At 53.2% G+C, this 17,308-nt stretch overlaps 2 protein-coding genes across 17 annotated transcripts in view; one reads left to right on the plus strand and one right to left on the minus strand.

The window, feature by feature from the left end:
* Positions 1–17,308, minus strand: part of LOC100713788 (uncharacterized) — a 24,959-nt gene continuing 7,651 nt past the window's right edge. The window contains exons 2-9 of one of the 16 annotated variants that reach the window (XR_010040360.1): positions 12,083–12,196; positions 3,814–3,941; positions 3,650–3,720; positions 3,097–3,511; positions 2,833–2,959; positions 2,606–2,725; positions 1,792–1,900; positions 1,116–1,611 (exon numbers count right to left, since the gene is read on the minus strand). The gene's annotated coding sequence lies outside the window, so the exon portion shown is untranslated. Of the gene's footprint in view, positions 1,066–1,115; positions 2,726–2,832; positions 2,960–3,096; positions 3,512–3,649; positions 3,721–3,813; positions 3,942–8,997; positions 11,725–12,082; positions 12,197–12,960; positions 17,152–17,308 lie in introns of those variants that run through there. The other 15 variants (XR_010040361.1, XR_010040359.1, XR_010040356.1 and 12 more) reach the window with 15 other exon arrangements.
* Tecr (trans-2,3-enoyl-CoA reductase) overlaps positions 6,307–17,308 on the plus strand; it is a 21,863-nt gene continuing 10,861 nt past the window's right edge. Inside the window, exon 1 of the mRNA XM_003461798.5 lies at positions 6,307–6,453. Within this exon, the coding sequence (XP_003461846.1) occupies positions 6,439–6,453 (15 nt within the window). The 5' untranslated portion in view covers positions 6,307–6,438. The remainder of the gene's footprint in view (positions 6,454–17,308) is intronic.

A 17,308-nucleotide genomic window follows, 5' to 3' on the forward strand; every position in this document is an offset into this window, starting at 1 on the left:
TCTGTTTTTTAAAATTTATTTATTTACTTATTTTTGTAGTGCTGGGGACGGAACCCAGTGACTTGCGCTTAATATTCAAATGCTCGCGGCTGAGCGGCCTAGCCATAAAGTAGATGGAAAACACACCCACGCATGCGCACTTGCCACGCATTCTGTTCCTGTGCGGGGGTTCCTGACGGGCAGAGGAACCAGCGGGGGAATCTGGGCTCAGTCACCCCAGCCCAAGCCTTGGAAGGACCCGATATTTACTTATTGCAGAGATGCTCTTGTGCGATGGTCTCTCGGGGTGCCTGTCTGTGCTCTGTAAAACGGAGATAAGAATAGATTGTATCTTTTCGTGTTGCTATGTGGGTGAATTTGAGTGGGCCAGGAAATGAGTGTCATTGTAACAACAGCGAAGCTGGATGTAGTGGCCGAAGGCTACAGTGCTGGCCCCCAGGAGCCCGAGGCAGGAGGAGCTTCCTGAGATTCAGGCATGCATGCCAGGCGAGTGCTCACAACTGAGTCCCTGTGAACTCATGGAGATGCAGAACCACCCTGAGACTCTCAGTGGCACAAGCCTGCAGCCTGAGTTGTACTGTCCTTACCCCTTTACAGTCTGGGAGACTGAGGCTCTGAGTAGTCACGTGACCCGCCTTCCCCAGTGAGGGGAATGCTGCCCCGTCAGAATGTCCAGTGCTTACAGGAAGTAGCTTGTGTCTGATGTGACTCAGGTGATAGCAGTTAATGGCTGCAACAGCATTTCCGCGCTCTTCACCTGCTGCTCAGTCTCCAAAACCTGATGGCCACAGGCACCACCCTCTCATACCTCGAGGGACTCTCAGGTTTCATTAAAATGAAAGGGGTCCACATGACAGAAGAGCTTCATCTTAACAGGTCTGTCGAGGAATCACCAACACGGATTAAAACCAACATGTCCTTGCTGGACACAGGGCTGCAATTCCAACAACTTTGAGGCTGAGGCAGGAGGATCTCCAGTTACATAGTGAAAACCTGTCCAAGAAACTAAAACGGGCTGGGTATGTAGCTCAGTGTTAGCACATCCTCAGATTCAGTCCCCGGTACCTGAAATAAACCAAGCCAAACCAAAAGAAAAAGGCTTGTCTTTCAGTGGGTGAATGGATAAAGGAACTGTAATTCATTCACATGATGGAATATTATTCAGTCATGACAGGGACCAAGGTCCGAGTAAAGGCACAGTGCTTGTATATTTCAAACAGCCTTTGTAACACAAGCCAGGCTCCCAATAAAATCTGATTACAAAAAAGTCAGACTCAAAGGGCCCTGTGATTCCATTTTCTTTTTTCTTGTTTTTTTGAGACAGGGTTGGGGCTGGGGATTTAGCTCAGCGGCATAAGCACCTGCCTTGCAAGCAGGCAGTTGTGAGTTCGATCCCCGGTACTGATAAAAAGGAAAAAGACAAAAAAAAAAAAAAAAAAAAAAAAAAAAAGAGATAGGGTCTTGCAATGTCCTTCAGGCTGCCTTGAACTCATTATGTAGCCCAGGCTGACCTCCAATTCATCGATCCTCCTGCCTCAGCCTCCCAAGTGTGAGATTACAGACGTGAGCCACCACACACACCTGGCTTGTGATTCAGTTTTCCATGGCTTTCTAGATACAGCAAAAGAATCAGGACAGATAGCAGATCTATGGTTTTCTGGGGTGAGGAATCTGTCTCACCCCAGGTGATAGAAATGTCTGTATCTGAGTGTGGTGACAGTTACAAGGCTGGATATGTTCAGGGCTTGCCACACACTACACAGTGGGGATTGTACTGTGGGGAAATTATACCTCAGGTTACAGGGAGGCAGGTGCCAGGCTGCACCTGTAGTCCAGAACTTGGGAGGCTGACGCAGGAGGATCATGAGTTTCGGGCCAGCCTAGGTTACATTTATGAGACCTTGTAGAGACAGAGACAGAAAGAGAGAGAGAGAGAGAGAGAGAGAGAGAGAGAGAGAGAGAGAGAGAGAGACTGAGAACGAATGAGCCTTGGGCTGTGGCATACAAATCTCAGTTACTTGGGAAGCAAAAGCAGGAGAATCTCAAATTCAAGGCGGTTCTGGGCAACTTAGTGAAACCCTGTCTTAAAATTTCAAGAGGACTGAGGATGTAACTTAGTGCTAGAGGCTTTGCCTAGCAGCCCCAAGGCCCTGAGTTCAACCCCCAGTACTATTAAAACAAACAAACAAACAAACAAACAAACAGAAAACTCCTATGTGCCTGGGAAGGCAGTGTGGGCTGCAGGGGCCTCGCCCTGGCTCCTGACGCAGCAGAAACTTCCAGGCGGCCTCGGCTTGTCCATGGGGCTTCCCTGCCCGCTCCCTGCTCATACCTGATGACAGGCCAGGCCAGGTTCTGGAGACGCCCTGCCCTGCCCGCCCTGTGCGTGGGAGGCACAAAGGCAACCTGTGAGCGGACCCTAGTGAGCACCTCCAATTGCCACCCTCAGTGCCCTTGGGTCCCCCACACCGAAGGCCTCAGGAGGCTCCAATCAGCCCAGACCCCAGGCAGCCCGCAGTTCCCGCCTTCATGGCGATCTTCTGAAATCTTCTGATCACTCATCGAGCTGAACAGACCAAGTCATGGCGAGGAATGGGTCACCTACAGTTAGAGAGCAGCTGTCCCTCGGAGACTTGGCCGGGGCTGTGGGACGGTTGGTTTAGCGGTGGCCAGTCTTCATTCTGGGTGTGAGGTTATCTTCTGCTGTCCCTGGCTACTCTACAGGCTGAGGAGGGACAAAGAGGGACATTTACCAGAGCTCAGGAATTGGCTGCCAGGCAAGGAACACTTCATCTCACAAAAAAAAAAAAAAAAAAAAAGATGCAGGCACACCTAGGAGGCTGAGGCAGGACAATCCATTGGCAAGAGTTCCAAGCCAGCCTGGATTCCAGAGGGAGTTCAAGGGCAGCCTGGTCTACAGAGAAGAACGGTTTCAAAAACCAACAAACAAGTTTGATCCCTGGTACCGGTAAAAAAAAAAAAAAAAAAAAAAAAAAAAAAAACAACCAACAAACATTGTTATGTTTTGCTTTACCTTCTTTAAACAACAACAACAACAGAATCCAAAATCAATAAGCTGGGCATGGTGGCACACACCTGTAATTTCAGTCCTCTGGGAGGCTGAGGCAGGAGGATCATGAGTTTGAATTTAACCTGTGCAGTTTGTCTCAAAATTAAAAGAAGTGGAGGGGGTCTGGGGAAGCCGAGATTGAAGCTAAGTGCAAAGGCCCTGGGTTCAATGGTCCCTGGTATCACAGATGAAACCAGACAAACAAGAAGACTGTCCTCTTCCCGGCTGGATTCTGCCCTTCCATGGTAAGCACTTCCCATAAGTGAGGCGGGTTGGCAGCGATTACGTGCCTGGCTGCTGGTGCATAATAGGTGCACAGTGATGATCTGCTGCCTGTTGAGTGAATGTTGGCCTCATAAAATCGGCTGTGAAAGGTGTTTCCACTGGGTGCAGAGTTCGTGGGCGGATGTGTGGGATCTCCTGCATGACATCTGCTTGGACCTGTAACCAGTGGTACAGTGCAGCTAACCTCAGCCAGCCTCAGAGAAGCAGGAAACTGGCAAAGCTGGGAAAGTGCCAGAGCGTGGCTGGATTTTAGAGGCTCCCTGTAGCCTGCTTGGCTTTGCACAACTAGCTCACCTTGGGAGGACCTTATCCTGTGGCCTCTGGGTAAATACTGACCGTTCACATCCCAAGAGGGTCAGGGAAGCCTGTTGGAACACAAAAAGCCTCAGGATACTATAAGCGCCTCAAGTGCCAACAGAAAAAAAATCTTCAATTTAGCTAGGCACAGTGGTGCTCACCTGTAATCTCCTCTGCTATGGAGGCTGAGGCAGGAGGGTCGGAAGTTCAAAGCCAGCCTGGGCAACTTAGCAAGACTTTCTCTTAAACTAGAAAGGGCCAGGGATGAGGCTCGGTGCAATCCCCAGCTCTGAAAGAAACAGAAGCAGAATACTCAGGCCCCCTCCCTCCCCGTCTTTGCCTAGCCAGCCCAAGTGAAAAGGAGAATCAGTTTTGAAGGTTACAGCCTGTTTCCTTGGCTCCGGCAGTAAGAATTCCCAAAGGCGGCAGCTTCCGGAGTTTCCATAGTGGAGTCTGGATGACTAAGTCCCCAGCATGCCCCCTGGCCCAGACTTGCTTCCCTGTGACTCAGAGCTCTCCCTGTCAGGAGCTCTCCTGGTGACCTGAGCCAGGCCCTGAGAACCAAGTTCAGTGCTGAGGGAGGCTCAAGGCCACAATCTAGAAGAGGAGAAAGAAGGAGAAAAGCAGAAGGAAGCCAGGTTCTACTTTTTTTTGTACAGGGATCTGAACTCAGGACCTTACCTTTGCCAGACAGGTGCTGTACTACTACTAAACCATGGCCCCGTCCTGAAGTTTTTTGAGTGTGTGTGTGTGTGTGTGTGTGTGTGTGTGTGTGGTGTGTTTAATCTTTCGGGAGGTCATGATGGGATCTAGCCATGACCCCAGACTACCGGTGTACAGTAGATTTTGAGATCAATGAATAGGGCTGGGGATTTAGCTCAGCGGCATAAGCGCCTGCCTTGCAAGCAGGCAGTCATGAGTTCAATCCCTGGTACTGATTAAAAAAAAAAAAAAAAAGAGATCAATGAATATACTGTGTCTGTGATTTTTATATCATCACACAGGAGGCTGCAGGGCAGGGAAAACTGCCTGCCTAGTAGGCATTCAGCCCCGTGTTTAAACAGGCACATTAATAAAGTAAAAAGAAACCAGCAAATTTAATTTAATTTGAATAATGCATTTTAATATAAAATCTATTCCCATCACAGGTCCTTGGGTGGTTGAGACAAGAGGGACATTTGGGGACAGCCTGGGCAATTTAATTTAATGAGACTCTATTTCTTTCTTGTTTTCTTCCTTTATTTTCTCCTTGGGGTTTTTGAGGGTCTTACTATGGTAGGCCATGCCGGGCTTGAACTCACTGCAAACCTTGAATTCCCAGCAAATCTTTTGCCTCAGCCTTTCGAGTGCTGGGATCACAGGAGTGTCGCCCTGCCCTTCATGCCTGGTTTAGGAGACCTTCTTTCAAAATGGGGGTTTAAGCTGGGCGTGGTGGCTCAGGCCTGTAATCCCAGCACTCAGGAGGCTGAGGCAGGAGGATTGATGCGAGTTCGAGATCAGCCTAGGCTACAAAGTGAGCTAAAGGCCAGCCTGAACTGCATTGCAAGACCCTGTCTCAAAAAGACAAAAAAAAAAAAAAAAAAAAAAAAGGGGGGGGGAGTTAGCTCAGCGGCACAAGCGCCTGCCTGGCAAGCTCCAGGTCCTAAGTTCGGTCCTTGGTAGAATAAAAAAAGAATCAATGAAAATGGTTGGGGATGTAGCTAAGCGCTTCCTCAGTTCAATTCCTAGGATCGAAAAAAATAATTTTAAGCCGGGCTTGGTGGGGTCACGCCTGTCATCTCAGTACTCAGGAGGCAGGAGGATCCTTGCAAGTTTGAGACCAGCCTGGGGTTACAAAGTGAGCTCAAGAGCAGCCTGAACTGCATAGTGAAACCCTGTCTCAAAAAGAGCAATATATAGATACAATTTCAAGATGTAACCAAACATAAAAAGATTTGCAGTAACTTTTCTGCTTGCATCTTTTTACCCCGCGTCTGACACTGGCAGCACTGTCCTGTATCTGACCCGAAGTGATGCATCTGACACCGGAAGCGCTCTCAGTTCCGCCCTCGGCATCCTAGGCTCGGGCCACACAGCCGTGACCACGCCGGAAGACGCCCAGAGACACCCGGGCCCTCGGCCTGGAGGCCGGCCAGGGTGGGCAGGAGGGCGGCAGAAAGACAGTGGCGACACCTCCAGAACGGGGCTGGGCTCAGGGTGTAGGCTGAGGTTCCAGGAAGCCTGACGTCACTTCTTTTCTTCCGTTTACGTTCACTTATGACAGGCGCAGTCTGGCCCCCGATCCTCTCCGCCGCTCCCCAGCGCCGCGGCGCGGTCCGCCTCGCAACTCTCGCAGCCTCAAAACCAGCCTGGCGGACGCTGCCCTTCCTGTCACTCAACTTCATGCCCCGCCCCCCGGAGAGTAATCACAGCTTCCCTCGGTTTCCACAGAGACGCTTCAGCGGGGCGGGGCAAAGGAGTCGGAGGAGCCGAAGTTCCCTTTTGATTGGTGGTTGGTCAAGCCCCTTCTTTTAGTCCCTCCTACTTTAGCCCCGCCCCCTCAGTGGGTCTCCTAAGGTGATTGGTCAGTCCTGTGGTGCGAGCCGCAAGCCTACGGTCATGTCCGCCCTTTGGGGAGGGGCGGCGGGTGGGCACTTCCAGCGCCGATTGGCCATCTGGGCGCGCGGAGTTGGGAAGGGCGGGGCGGAGGCAGAGCGCAGTTAGTCTAGAGCGTCTGTCTCTAGCGCGTGGAGCTGTCCTGTGCCGTGTCGCGCCGCGGGTAGCCGGCGGCAGGTGGAGCCAGAACCATGAAGCACTATGAGGTAAGAAACGAGAAACAGCGTCCCAGCAGCCACCGCTTTGCTATTCGATTTTCTTTGCGGGACTATACGACTCCCCCCACTCCGCCCCTTGCCGGGTCTAGTTCTCCTAAGGGAGAGCCGGATGGCGCAGGCGCAGTGGACTCATGCGGCGCTCCTGAGCCACTCGTAAAATCCAGTGCGCAGGCGCCGAGGAGGTATTTATATCTCTGCAACCCAGGCTGTTTTGGGGGTGCCTTTTCTTGGGGTCTCTACAGGGCCTGGGGAAAGCGCACAGGTTGCTTGCAGCTTTGCCAACGGGGTGATTTGCATCCTCCCAACCCGTGCCTCGGATCCGAGGGAGTCTTGCACACATCTTGCTCCTGCTACCTCCTCGGCTGGCCCTGCAGTCGGTTCTCTCCCGTGACCTTTGCACCCCATCCGCGCGCGGACGCTCTCTGAGCAGCTCGGCGGGGGAGACGCAGCACTGCGCCTAATCGCCATGGCCAAATCTTACGCCACAGTCGCTGTTGAAGTCCAAGCCTAACTTGTCTGTTTTTCCCTTAAAACGAAATCTTCTCTTGTGGCTACCGATTGACTGTATTAATATTAATAATTCAGCTGTTGGTGACTCAGTCACTATCAAAGTAAATATATTAACCTGCCTAAGAAGAGCAGTTTAGCGGTTGTTCTTGTGCAATCAATAATCTGTCACCTTATTTTCATCCTCAGGCCCCCTGGCCCCTGAGATAGGACATAATTACCATGCCCGTGGATTAGGTGAAGAAGGTCTTGGAGATGACAAGTGTCTTTTCCAAAGGTCCCCAGCCAGGCGGTTGGGAACAGAGAGAGGGAACTAGCTCTCCAAAGTCAGAAGTTTTAGCCAGCTCGCCGTGCAGATTCTTAAATGAAAGCTAGGCAGTTGAGGCATTTTATGATTTCTTGTTTCCTCCTCTTCCCGGATTTTTAAAATAGAGATGAAAGACACACCAGGCTTGTCCTCTGGAGCATTTTGAAGTTCAGTGATGTTAGGTACCTTCCGTGTTGGGCAGCCCCCGCCACACCCATCTGCAAAACTTCTTTCTGTCTCTCTCTCTTTTTTTTTTTTTTTTTTCCTTTTTATCGGTACCGGGGATCGAACTCACGACTGCCTGCTTGCAAGGTAGGCGCTTATGCCGCTGAGCTAAATCCCCAGCCCCTGAAACTTCTTTCTCTTGCACCCAGTTCACAGTGACCGCTCCCACTGGCCCCCGGCCCCTGGCAAGCACCTTTTTACCGCCGTAGGATCAGACCGCACTGGGGACCTCTAAGGGAGAGGAAGCTGAGTTTTGCTGGTTAGGAATTAGCTCAAGCAGGCTTCGGAGGGTGGAGGCACAGCTTCAGGCCTGCGGCTTGGCCTGGAGAACTCGCTATACCTAAGTTAAACTTTTGGGGTAACCTCAGCAGGGCTGGGGCCGCAACTTGGTGGCCCAACACTTGCAGAAACTGAATGCAGACCAGGACCACAGTGACCTTGGGGAGAAACAATGGGCTGATTTATGTGGTTTTTGTTATCATCCTCTCGGCTGGGCGCCAGATACTCACAAGGGGAGCTCAGGGAGTGGTGTGATGGGAGGAGTCGTCTTCTGGCCCAGTGTGCCCAGCAAGCAGGTTAAGTTTGCTCCAGGGGCTTAGGGACATGCCAGTCAAAACAGCAGAGACACTTTAACTCACATTTATACCTGGTTGGTTAGGAAACTGTGTTAGTTGATTGCATGCAAGTTTTCCTGTTAGGGACGGGCTCATCCTTTGCCTTCAAGCACTGAGAGGTTGGTTTACCTCTCCAGCCCGGTTGTTTTGGATTTTTTTTTTTTTTTTTTAAAGACGGGTCTTGCTGTGTAGTTCATGCTGGCTTTGAACTCTCTGTCCTTAAACGTGGAGTGATCCTCTTGCATCAGCCTCCCGATCACTGAGATGACAGGCAGGCACCACCATTCCCAGGCCATAGACCAGGTTCCTTGTGAGCCTTGGCTGGAGCCAGCCCCTTGGAAGGCCAGAGTAGGCTTTGGGATTATCTTGGGGTCACTGCAAGGTCGGTCTTGAGAGAACTGCTTGTCCTGGGCTACCGTGGCCTTTTATTTTTTTTTTCCATCGCTGTCCTGCGCCTCTGCAGATGAGAGGGGAAGTGATGATCCTGGGAGCAGCTGGAGAAACAGCCGCAGTATCTTGTAAATGAGCCTGTGAATTCCTAGGAAATCAATCTGCTGGCAGTCAACAGGCACCCAGGCTATGGCCCCTGCCATGAGAACCTGGACGTTCTGACTGGGGATCAGCGTCTCCCCGCAGGGAGCCTGCCCTCTCCTCCCTGCTCCCTTCCTGTCTCATTCTGGGGTTTGAACCCAGAGCCTCTGCCCTGACTGACTGCCTCCTCAGGCCTGCGTTTCTGTTTTGTTTTATTTTATTTTGACACAAGGTCTCACTAAGCACTACGTTGTCTAGGCTGGGCTGGAATTTGTAATCCTGCTACCTCAGCCTCCCAGAGTATAGGCAAATGCCACCCACCAAGCCTGGCATGAGTAGCTCTTTAGATTCGCATCTTTTTTTTTTTTTTTTTTGGTATCAGAAATCGAACTCGGGGCCTTGTCCTTGCCAGGCTTGTTGGTTTCCATCTTGTGAGCAGTTTTTGATGGGTTCATCATCTTATTTTTTTGGCAAGTTCCTGCATCAACTTTCATAAGGATGAAAGTTCTTTTTGTTTGTTTGTTTTGAGACAAGGTCTTCCTGCATGGTCCAGGCTGCCTTGAATTTGAGGTGATCCACCTGCCTCGGCCTCCTGAATTCTGGGATAACAGGCGTGGTACCACTATGCCCAGTTCTGGAAGCAGGCTCCTGGTCTAGAAGCAACCGTTTGGTGTGAGAACTGGGTAGGAGGGGGACAGTGGAGGAGAAAGGAGACCTGTGGGTCATGGTGTCATGGGTGTGTGTACCTTGGGTAGGACCAGGGCCCAATCCTGGCCCTGTCACTACCTCTGGCTAGATTAGGTATCCTCCCTGAGCCTGTCTACGTCGCTCCTTGGAGGTGAAAGCCACCAAATATCCAAGTTATAGAAGATTCCCTAGATTTTAAAAACCTACCAGGCACAGTGGCGCACACCTATCTGTAATCTCATTATTAGGAGGCTGAGGCAGGAGGATCATTGTGAGACGGAGCACAGCCCACACACAACAACAACAACAGACAAACAGGCAGCCGGGCATGGCAGCGTCAGCCTGTAACCCTAGCACTGGGGAGGCTGAGGCAGGAGGATTGGCACAAGTTGGAGCCAGCCTGGGCTCCCCAGTGAGACCTGGTCTCAAAAACCAAAAACCTGTCAAGGGGGTTTCTGTGTATGGTTTATGGTGGACCTGTGAGGGCTTTCGGTGACAGCCCCCCTGGACTGCAGGTGGGCGCTGCAGCACCTGGATTCCTGGTGCCTGTTGCCCCCGGCAGGTGTCACACCTGGAGGTTGAGGACCGATTCTCTGTCGTACTTTCCTGCACTCTGCACTGCACAGAGCTTGGGAAAATGCTGTACGGTGCATTTGGACACAGGATGGGCCCTGGTACAAGTCCTCCTCCTCCTGTGGTCGCTTTTCCTTCTTTTTGGGGGGACTGGGTGGGGATGGAACCCAGGGTTCTATCACTGAGCCACCCCCTTTTCTCTTTAGAGTAGAAGGGACAGACCATGGTTTGGATTATTCTTTTTTTTCTTTCTTTGGCTCTGGGAATCGAACTCACGACCTTGGACCTTGGGCTTGCCTGAGCTGCGTCCCCGCCCAATTGCATCCTCCTGAGGATCCCAAGAGCTGCTTTTTGAACCCCTGTTTTGTAAAGAAGGCAGCTGGAACTCAGAGAGACAAGGACCTTGCCTGAGGCCACATCCTGGCTGAGGAAGGCCCAGACCTAGGTGGCCCACTCCGGGGAAGGACCAGTCCCACACAGCGGGGGTGTTGTGAGCGGTGGCTGCTGGCGTCGGTTCCATCCATTTATATTCTTTCATTCATTCACTCTTCTGGGGACTGAACCGAGGGCCTTTGCACTGAGCTACATTCCCAGTCCTTTAGAAAATTCTTAAAAAATATTTTATGTTGAGACAGGATCTCAGGGAGTCACTTCTGCTGCCCAGGCAGGCTTTGCTTTCTTTCTGCCTCAGCCTCCCAGAGTGCTGGGATTCAGGTCCTGGTCCTGTAGCGGCACAGCCCAGGTCCCTGGAGCACGTGGTGGGGGAGGGTGGGTATTTGTGTCCCTTTTGCTTTCCAGGCGAGGACCGCACAGGGCACCGGGTGCGTTCACTGCGCCTCACAGCCTGACAGCAGAGCTGGTCTGGGCTCGGGTTTGTCCTGCCACCTCCTTTGTCAGAGGTGCTCCTGTCCCTGGAACGCTGGGGCTGGGGACAGAGGGGGAGGACGGCGGCTGCCAGAGTGTCTGTGTCCTAGAGTGGACTCTGCTTCGGCGAGCCATTCAGTGCACGTGAGGTAAGGTTGGGACCAGCTAGCCACGAAAGTGTACTGGATTTTTTTTTGAGACCGAGTCTCACTATGTAGCCCAGGCTGGCCTCGAATTCTTTTTTTTTTGGCGGTACTGGGATCGAACTCACAGCCGTGTGCTTGCAAGGCAGACGCTTATGCTGCTGAGCTAAATCCCCAGCCCTGGCCTCGAATTCTTGGCGATCCTCCTGCCTCAGACTCCTGAGTGCCGGGCTTAGGACTGCACCACTTTGCCTGTTGTTTTTTTTTTTTAAGGCACCTACTGTTGTTATTTTTTCAAATCCATTTTATTTCAAAGAGAAAAAAGCAAAAACAAAATTTCAAAACATCATGGGCAACAATGGTACATACATTGTGCACTGGATCTGTTTTACAGAACAGTTGCAGTGTGCAGACCCTGTGCAATTTTAATGTCAAAAAAAAAAAAATAAGGGTGAGGATGTAGCTCAGTGGTGGGTGAGGGCAATCCCTGGGCTCGATCCCTGGTGCTGCAATACACGCGCAAAACAAAACAGAGTGTGCACACGCTTGACAGACAGGGGCTCCTTGTGTTTCCCCGCTGAGCTAAACTCCTGTGTTCACATGATTCCTCCGCCTCAGCTTCCTGAGAAGCTGACGCCTCAGCTCTGTCCCATGCGGCCCAGGCACTCAGGGAAGGTGGAGAGCTTCTTTTCGGCTTTCTGAGACACAGAGTCTTGCTGTGCAGTACAGGGTGGCCTTCACCTGTGCTCCAGTGATTCTCCTGTCTCAGCCTCCCTGGGGCTGGGATTGCAGCCTGCGGTGCTATGCCCTGGTAAAGTGGTGAGCTCTGTCACCTTCCCAGAGCCCACCTTGGCCATGCCCCAGCCCTGGGTCCCTGGGCTTTCCCGTGCAGTGTGTGACACTCACTGCACAGAGCCTGGTGCTCTGCCACTGCCAAGGCTCAGGCTGCATCCTCACTTCCCATGCCACCCCAGGTCTCCAGCTCTCCAGGGACATTTGGATGGTTCGGGCCCCTCTTGCACATGGAGCAGCCCCGCCCATGGGGATCTTGTTCCCCTACCAGGGTCAGCCCTCTGTGGTGCGCCTGCCAGCTGGCCAGTAATATTTTTGGGGCCACCTAGTGGCACACACTGCACACCTTACAGAGACGAGTTCCAGTCACTGACCTGTTACAAGATGGGTGGGACCTGGAGATGAGCAGGGGGCTGGGGGTGGGAGGAAGCAGGGAGCCACCCAGGGCTGGGGCTCAAGCTCCTTGCATCCTCTGGGCTCGCCAGTCCCTGAGGAGAGAGAAAGAGCGGTCAGACAGCCCTGAGGCACCCCACTAGGGAGAGATTTGTGGTCGCGATCAAATTGTCTTTTTTTTTGTCTTTTTGAGACAGTCTCGCTATGCAGTTCAAGCTGGCCTTGAGCTCAGTTCAGCCCATCTGGCCTTGAGCTCACAGGATTCTCCTGCCTCAGCCTCCTGAGTACTGGGATGACGGGCACACCACCAAGCCCAGGCTGTTCTCCTTTTTTTGACTGATGGAGAAACTGAGGCACAGGTTGGCACAGTAGCCAACCCGCACCTTGGAAGTGGCAGAGCAGAATTGTGCTGCTTGCAGAGTGGGTTGCGTGTGGCAGGAGGACAGGGTGAAGTGGACAGTGTCGAGGGCCACAGCCTTTGGTCTTAATGAAACCTGCCTCAGTTTCCTCCCTGGGAGCCAGGAGACAGACACTGGGCTGGGGACAGCTGAGCACGGGGGAGACCTGCATCTCATCTCACACTGCTGCCACCTCCGGCCACCGGGACAGCACTTCCAGAACTCAGACTCCCCATCGCTGCCCAGAGCCAGCCCAGGACGTGGGTGCTCGAAGCCAGCCCTGCTCGCACCTCACTCCACGGCTCCCCTCTCCCCACCGCCGGTCCCTACCCGCCCTCCCTTGCGTTCATGCCATCTGTCCCCTGCCCTTTCCTATGAGCTCCCGGGAGCTCTTTGGTCTGCAGCAGCCCCTCCTGCCCACGGCCTGGGCCTTCACTCTGGTTTGGTTTTGTGGTACGTACCGGGGATGAGAGCCAGGTCCTGGCACCTGGGAGGCAAGTGTCCCCCCACTGCTCCCTGCAACAAGGAGGGACTCTATGCCTGGCTCCTGCCCCGGAGTAGGCTCAGGGTGACCCCCATGGGAGTGAAGGCTGGCGGGCAAGGCCCTGTACATCCGAGGGACCATGGACTTTATCTTGGGGGTGCTGAGGTTTCCTTCTCTGACAGTTCTTGAAAGTTTTAGCTGTCCAAGAGCAGCAGCGTGAAACAGATGGACTCCTGCAACAGTCCACCCCCCCCCCCCCATCAGTTGGGGACAGGCCCTGAGTGGTTCCCAGCTCCATCCGGGACAAAGGCCCTTTTCAGGTGCTCCCAGCTGCGCTGCATGAGCAGGCGGGTGCTGTCATGTCCCTGCCCCTTGCTCAGACTGGACTCTTCCTGGAGCAGAGCCTGGGGATACGAGGAAGGGGGCTCCCCGCCGGCCCCTGGGGCTCCATGGTGCAGGAACTGTGCCACGGGAAGCGGGGTGCAGGCCGAGGCTCGGTGGCAGGGAAAGCCAGTTTCCAGGTGGGCCTTTCCTAGGTAGGGGGCTACCTAGGAAGTTTTGGGGTTCGGAACAGCATTTTGGTGCTCAGAGGACAGTTTCCTGGGTTCCCAGACCCTGCGCCCCTGCCTGTGCCGCTCAGGGGCCCAGAACGAACGGGGAGACCTGGCGAAGAGTGCTGTGGGGCTGGCTGGTGGCGGCCTGTGCTGTTCGGGGAACCATCCTTAAAAAGTCTGCAGGTTCAGGTTCAGTGCAAGTGGGGTCTGTTTCCTCTTTTTGTTTTTGGTCTGGTTGGTTGAACCTGAAGATGTGGAACCCGTGACTATCCAAGGCGACGCTACCTGTGTGCGCATGCGTATGCATGCGTGTGCGTGTGCGCGTGGTCCTGGGGACGGAGCCCAGACTGCCAGGTGTGCATTCTGAATCCTACCCCGCCAGAGCGGAGTTTGACCCCCTTCCTGCCTGGGGCTGGGTGCGCAGGGCTGGGTCTGGAAGAGGCAGGTGCTGTTCTCCTTGCCTGAGAATCCTGTCATTCCGGTCCCAGCCTGAGTGTCTCCTCAGAGGGACCTTGTGGCTAATCGTGCTTTAGGTCCCTCCTCTCCCCCGCCCCATACTGGACCTTCCCACTGAGCTGCATCCCCAGGTCTTTATGTTTTGAGACAGGGCCTTACCAAGTCACTGAGTCGACCCAAATTGGGTTCAGACTTGACATTTTCCAGCCTCGGCCTCCCACCGTGCTGGGGTGACAGTGGGCCACACTGTGCCTGACATACTGTCCTTTCCTGCACAGCCCTTGGCACTATCTGCTGTGTGTGCGCACATGTTCACCTGCACACACACATGCACCTGCATGTGCGTGCACATTCACGCACACATGCGCGAGTATACGCATGCGTAGGAGCCCTGGCTCAGCCCTGCTGTCCCTGGCCCTTGCTGGTCTCAGGATGCTTCTGGAAGCAGTGACGAGGACAGGGGTACAGGTGCCTCCCAGAGAGCACAGCACAGGGTGGCACTGGCGTTCGGCCAAACAGGATTGCCCTGCTCCCCACAAAGGGACAGCATGGGGGAAGGAGGAGGAGCTCCCGTGCCCTCAGGTGCTGCTGGGCAGGGCTGGCAGCCTGGCTCAGGGGAGTAGGTCCTCTCCCAGGAAGGGGCTGCAGTGCCTCTGGTGCTACACCCCGCCCCTAGTGCTGGGAAGGGTACCCAAGATTTCTTGTACACCAGGCAGGCGCTCGGTACTCAGTTGCACCCCAGTTGGAATTTCTGTAGGACCCGCAAATCCCAAGAACACTTCTCAGTCCCCTGAGGGGGAGAGCCACAGCTGCGTCTTTGGACACCATGGAGCCAGCGAGGGCACCAGCCCAGGAATAGTGGGGGGGGGGGCACAGCCTGGGCTTAGCTGGGCGTGGAGGAGGTGCAAAGTCTGCGATCTTAGCACCTGTAGGCTGAGGTAGGAGGATTGCAAGTTTGAGGCCAGCCTGTGCTAAAGAATGAGACTTTGTCCCAAAATAAAAAAGGCTGGGGATGTAGCTCAGTGGTAGCATACCCTGCATTTGAGCCTCTGTACTGCAAACAAACAAACCAACAAATAACCCTGGACTTCTTGTTTCTCACCTCTCCTTCCTCTCCTGTGTGTCACCGCAGGGCAAAGCTGAGTTGAGCACAACTCCTGAGCCGCTGTCTCCTTAGCCTCTTCTTTCCCTGCCCTGTTCCTGCCACACACTCCAGGGCCCTGCCCCCCGTGGAGTCAGTCCCCTCACTGCTGCTTCCTCCCCCCTGGTGTGGCCTCACCTTTGCAGGGTCCCTGCACCCCTCCCATTGGGATTTTCGTTCTGTGATCACTGTGCACCTCTCAACGCCTCCCTGCCAGGGCGGCTCAGAACCTCACTGTTGCAATCAAAGTGTGACACAGTGTTACACAGCTCGCCACAATTGTTGCAGCAGACAGTGCAAAAACCCCACAGCATTTGGCACACGGGGGTGGGGATCCAAGGCATGTACACAGGTGTATTATGTACGCCGGCGGGCCTGGCCAGGTTCGCTCACCAGTCAGGCCCTATGTTTTACTTATTTTTTTGTTTTGTTTTCAAAAAAGAGTATACAGGCAAGTAGGAAGCACAGGTCCAGGCGCTTGTTGTTAATTGACTGGACCACAAGTTACCCTGAGTTTCACATTCTTTTGCATATGGCGGGGTGATGGAGGGACATGATTGGTCAGGAGGTTACAAGAAGGTATATAATTGGTCTAGAGGTTACAAGGAGCTATGTGATTGGCCAAGAGGTTGCATGCCCCTTTTATCTTATTTACATATGTCAGGGAGAGCGCTGCTTCACTCTGGGAAGACCAGAGGCTCACTGAAGGCCGAGGTTCTGGACAGGCAGCAGAGGTTTCTTTTTCGCAAGGTCCTCCAGGGAACCAGTCCAGATTGTGGTAGCTCAGTGATTTCTTTTCGCCCTAGCGTGAGACTGAGTGCTCTAGCTGCTTCATGGCTGCTCCGAAGGTCCACTGCTCCAGTCCCTGATGCCCTGGACCTGCTGGCTCTGTGCTACGCTGGGGCCTTGGCGCGGCCCCGGGAATCCCAGCAAGGTCTTTGCTTTGCTTTTGGCTTCCTTTTCTTCAGGCCCAGCTGCTCCCGTCTTACACAATAGATGTTTTGACCTTGAGCTTGAGGAGCGTGGGAGGCTGGGAGTGGGGCGCCGCCTGTGTGGTGCCAGTGCCTCCCATGGCCCTCCCCCGTGGCCCAGCTCTGCACTATCCTTCATGGGCTCTTCCTGTTGGGATTGTGCAGCACTGAGCCCAGCACCCCGAGGGCCTCTGGCTGTGTTTGCTGAGTGCATAAAGAATGGTAGTCACAGCGTGGAGCGCACAGTCCTCCCTGAGGAGGAGCTTTTGCGGGGCTCTGTGTGGTGGGCTCGTCCTGCCTGGTGAGTTTTGCAGGGCTGCTGTCACCAAGGGACCCAGGTACTAAGTCACCATGCCGGAGGTGACTCCTTGGGCCCAGATACTCCGCGTCAGCCTGGTGATGCCCATCAAGCCGCAGTGAACATCCTTTTGAATCTCAGGGGGTTGTGCTGTTAATGAAATGTTGAGCGCGGCTTCCTGAGCTAGTCAGCTGGAAGACGTGTCCAGACAGGGCTGATGTAGCCACGCACCAGCATTTCTCCCAGGGGTGTAACTCTGAAGGCTTTTGTAGCTTGGGAGTTCAGTCTGACACAACTCCCAGTCTCCATCTGCTGTGAGTCAGGCTTTTTATCGGCGACGCTGAAAAGGACGAGGCCACGTGTGGTGGGGCACACCTGTCATCCTAGCACTCAGTGGAGACTGAGGCAGAAGGAGCACTGTGAGTTCAAGGCCTGCCTGGGCTACAACCTGTCTCAGCAGCATTAACAAACTTTGCCTCCTCCTAACAGTAAGAAAACTTCGGAGATGGGTGTTCACTGGAAAAAAGGTACCTGTGTTGCTTTTGGTGAACAGCGACAACCTCCTTTTTTATTACATTATTATTATTTGTGGTAGGGGGATTGAACACAGGCCTTTATATTGAGCTGTATCTTTAGGCCCCACTCCCTGTGGGTTTTTTTTTTTTTTTTTTTTTTTTTCGTTTTTATCAGTACCAGGGATCGAACTCACGACCGCCTGCTTGCAAGGCAGATGCTTATGCCGCTGAGCTAAATCCCCAACCCTACTCCCTGTGTTTTTAATTTTTATTTTAGTTTTCATTTTTCTTTCTTTCTTTTCTTTTTTTTTTTTTTTTGAGAAAGGGTCTTGCAAAAAAAAAAAAAAAAAAAAAAGAAGAAGAAAATTAAAAGAAATAGGGGCTGGGGAT

Source organism: Cavia porcellus, unplaced genomic scaffold (genome assembly GCF_034190915.1).
Source record: "Cavia porcellus strain 051 isolate PalLab524CR breed Dunkin Hartley unplaced genomic scaffold, mCavPor4.1 scaffold_17, whole genome shotgun sequence".
Classification (NCBI taxonomy): domain Eukaryota; kingdom Metazoa; phylum Chordata; class Mammalia; order Rodentia; family Caviidae; genus Cavia; species Cavia porcellus.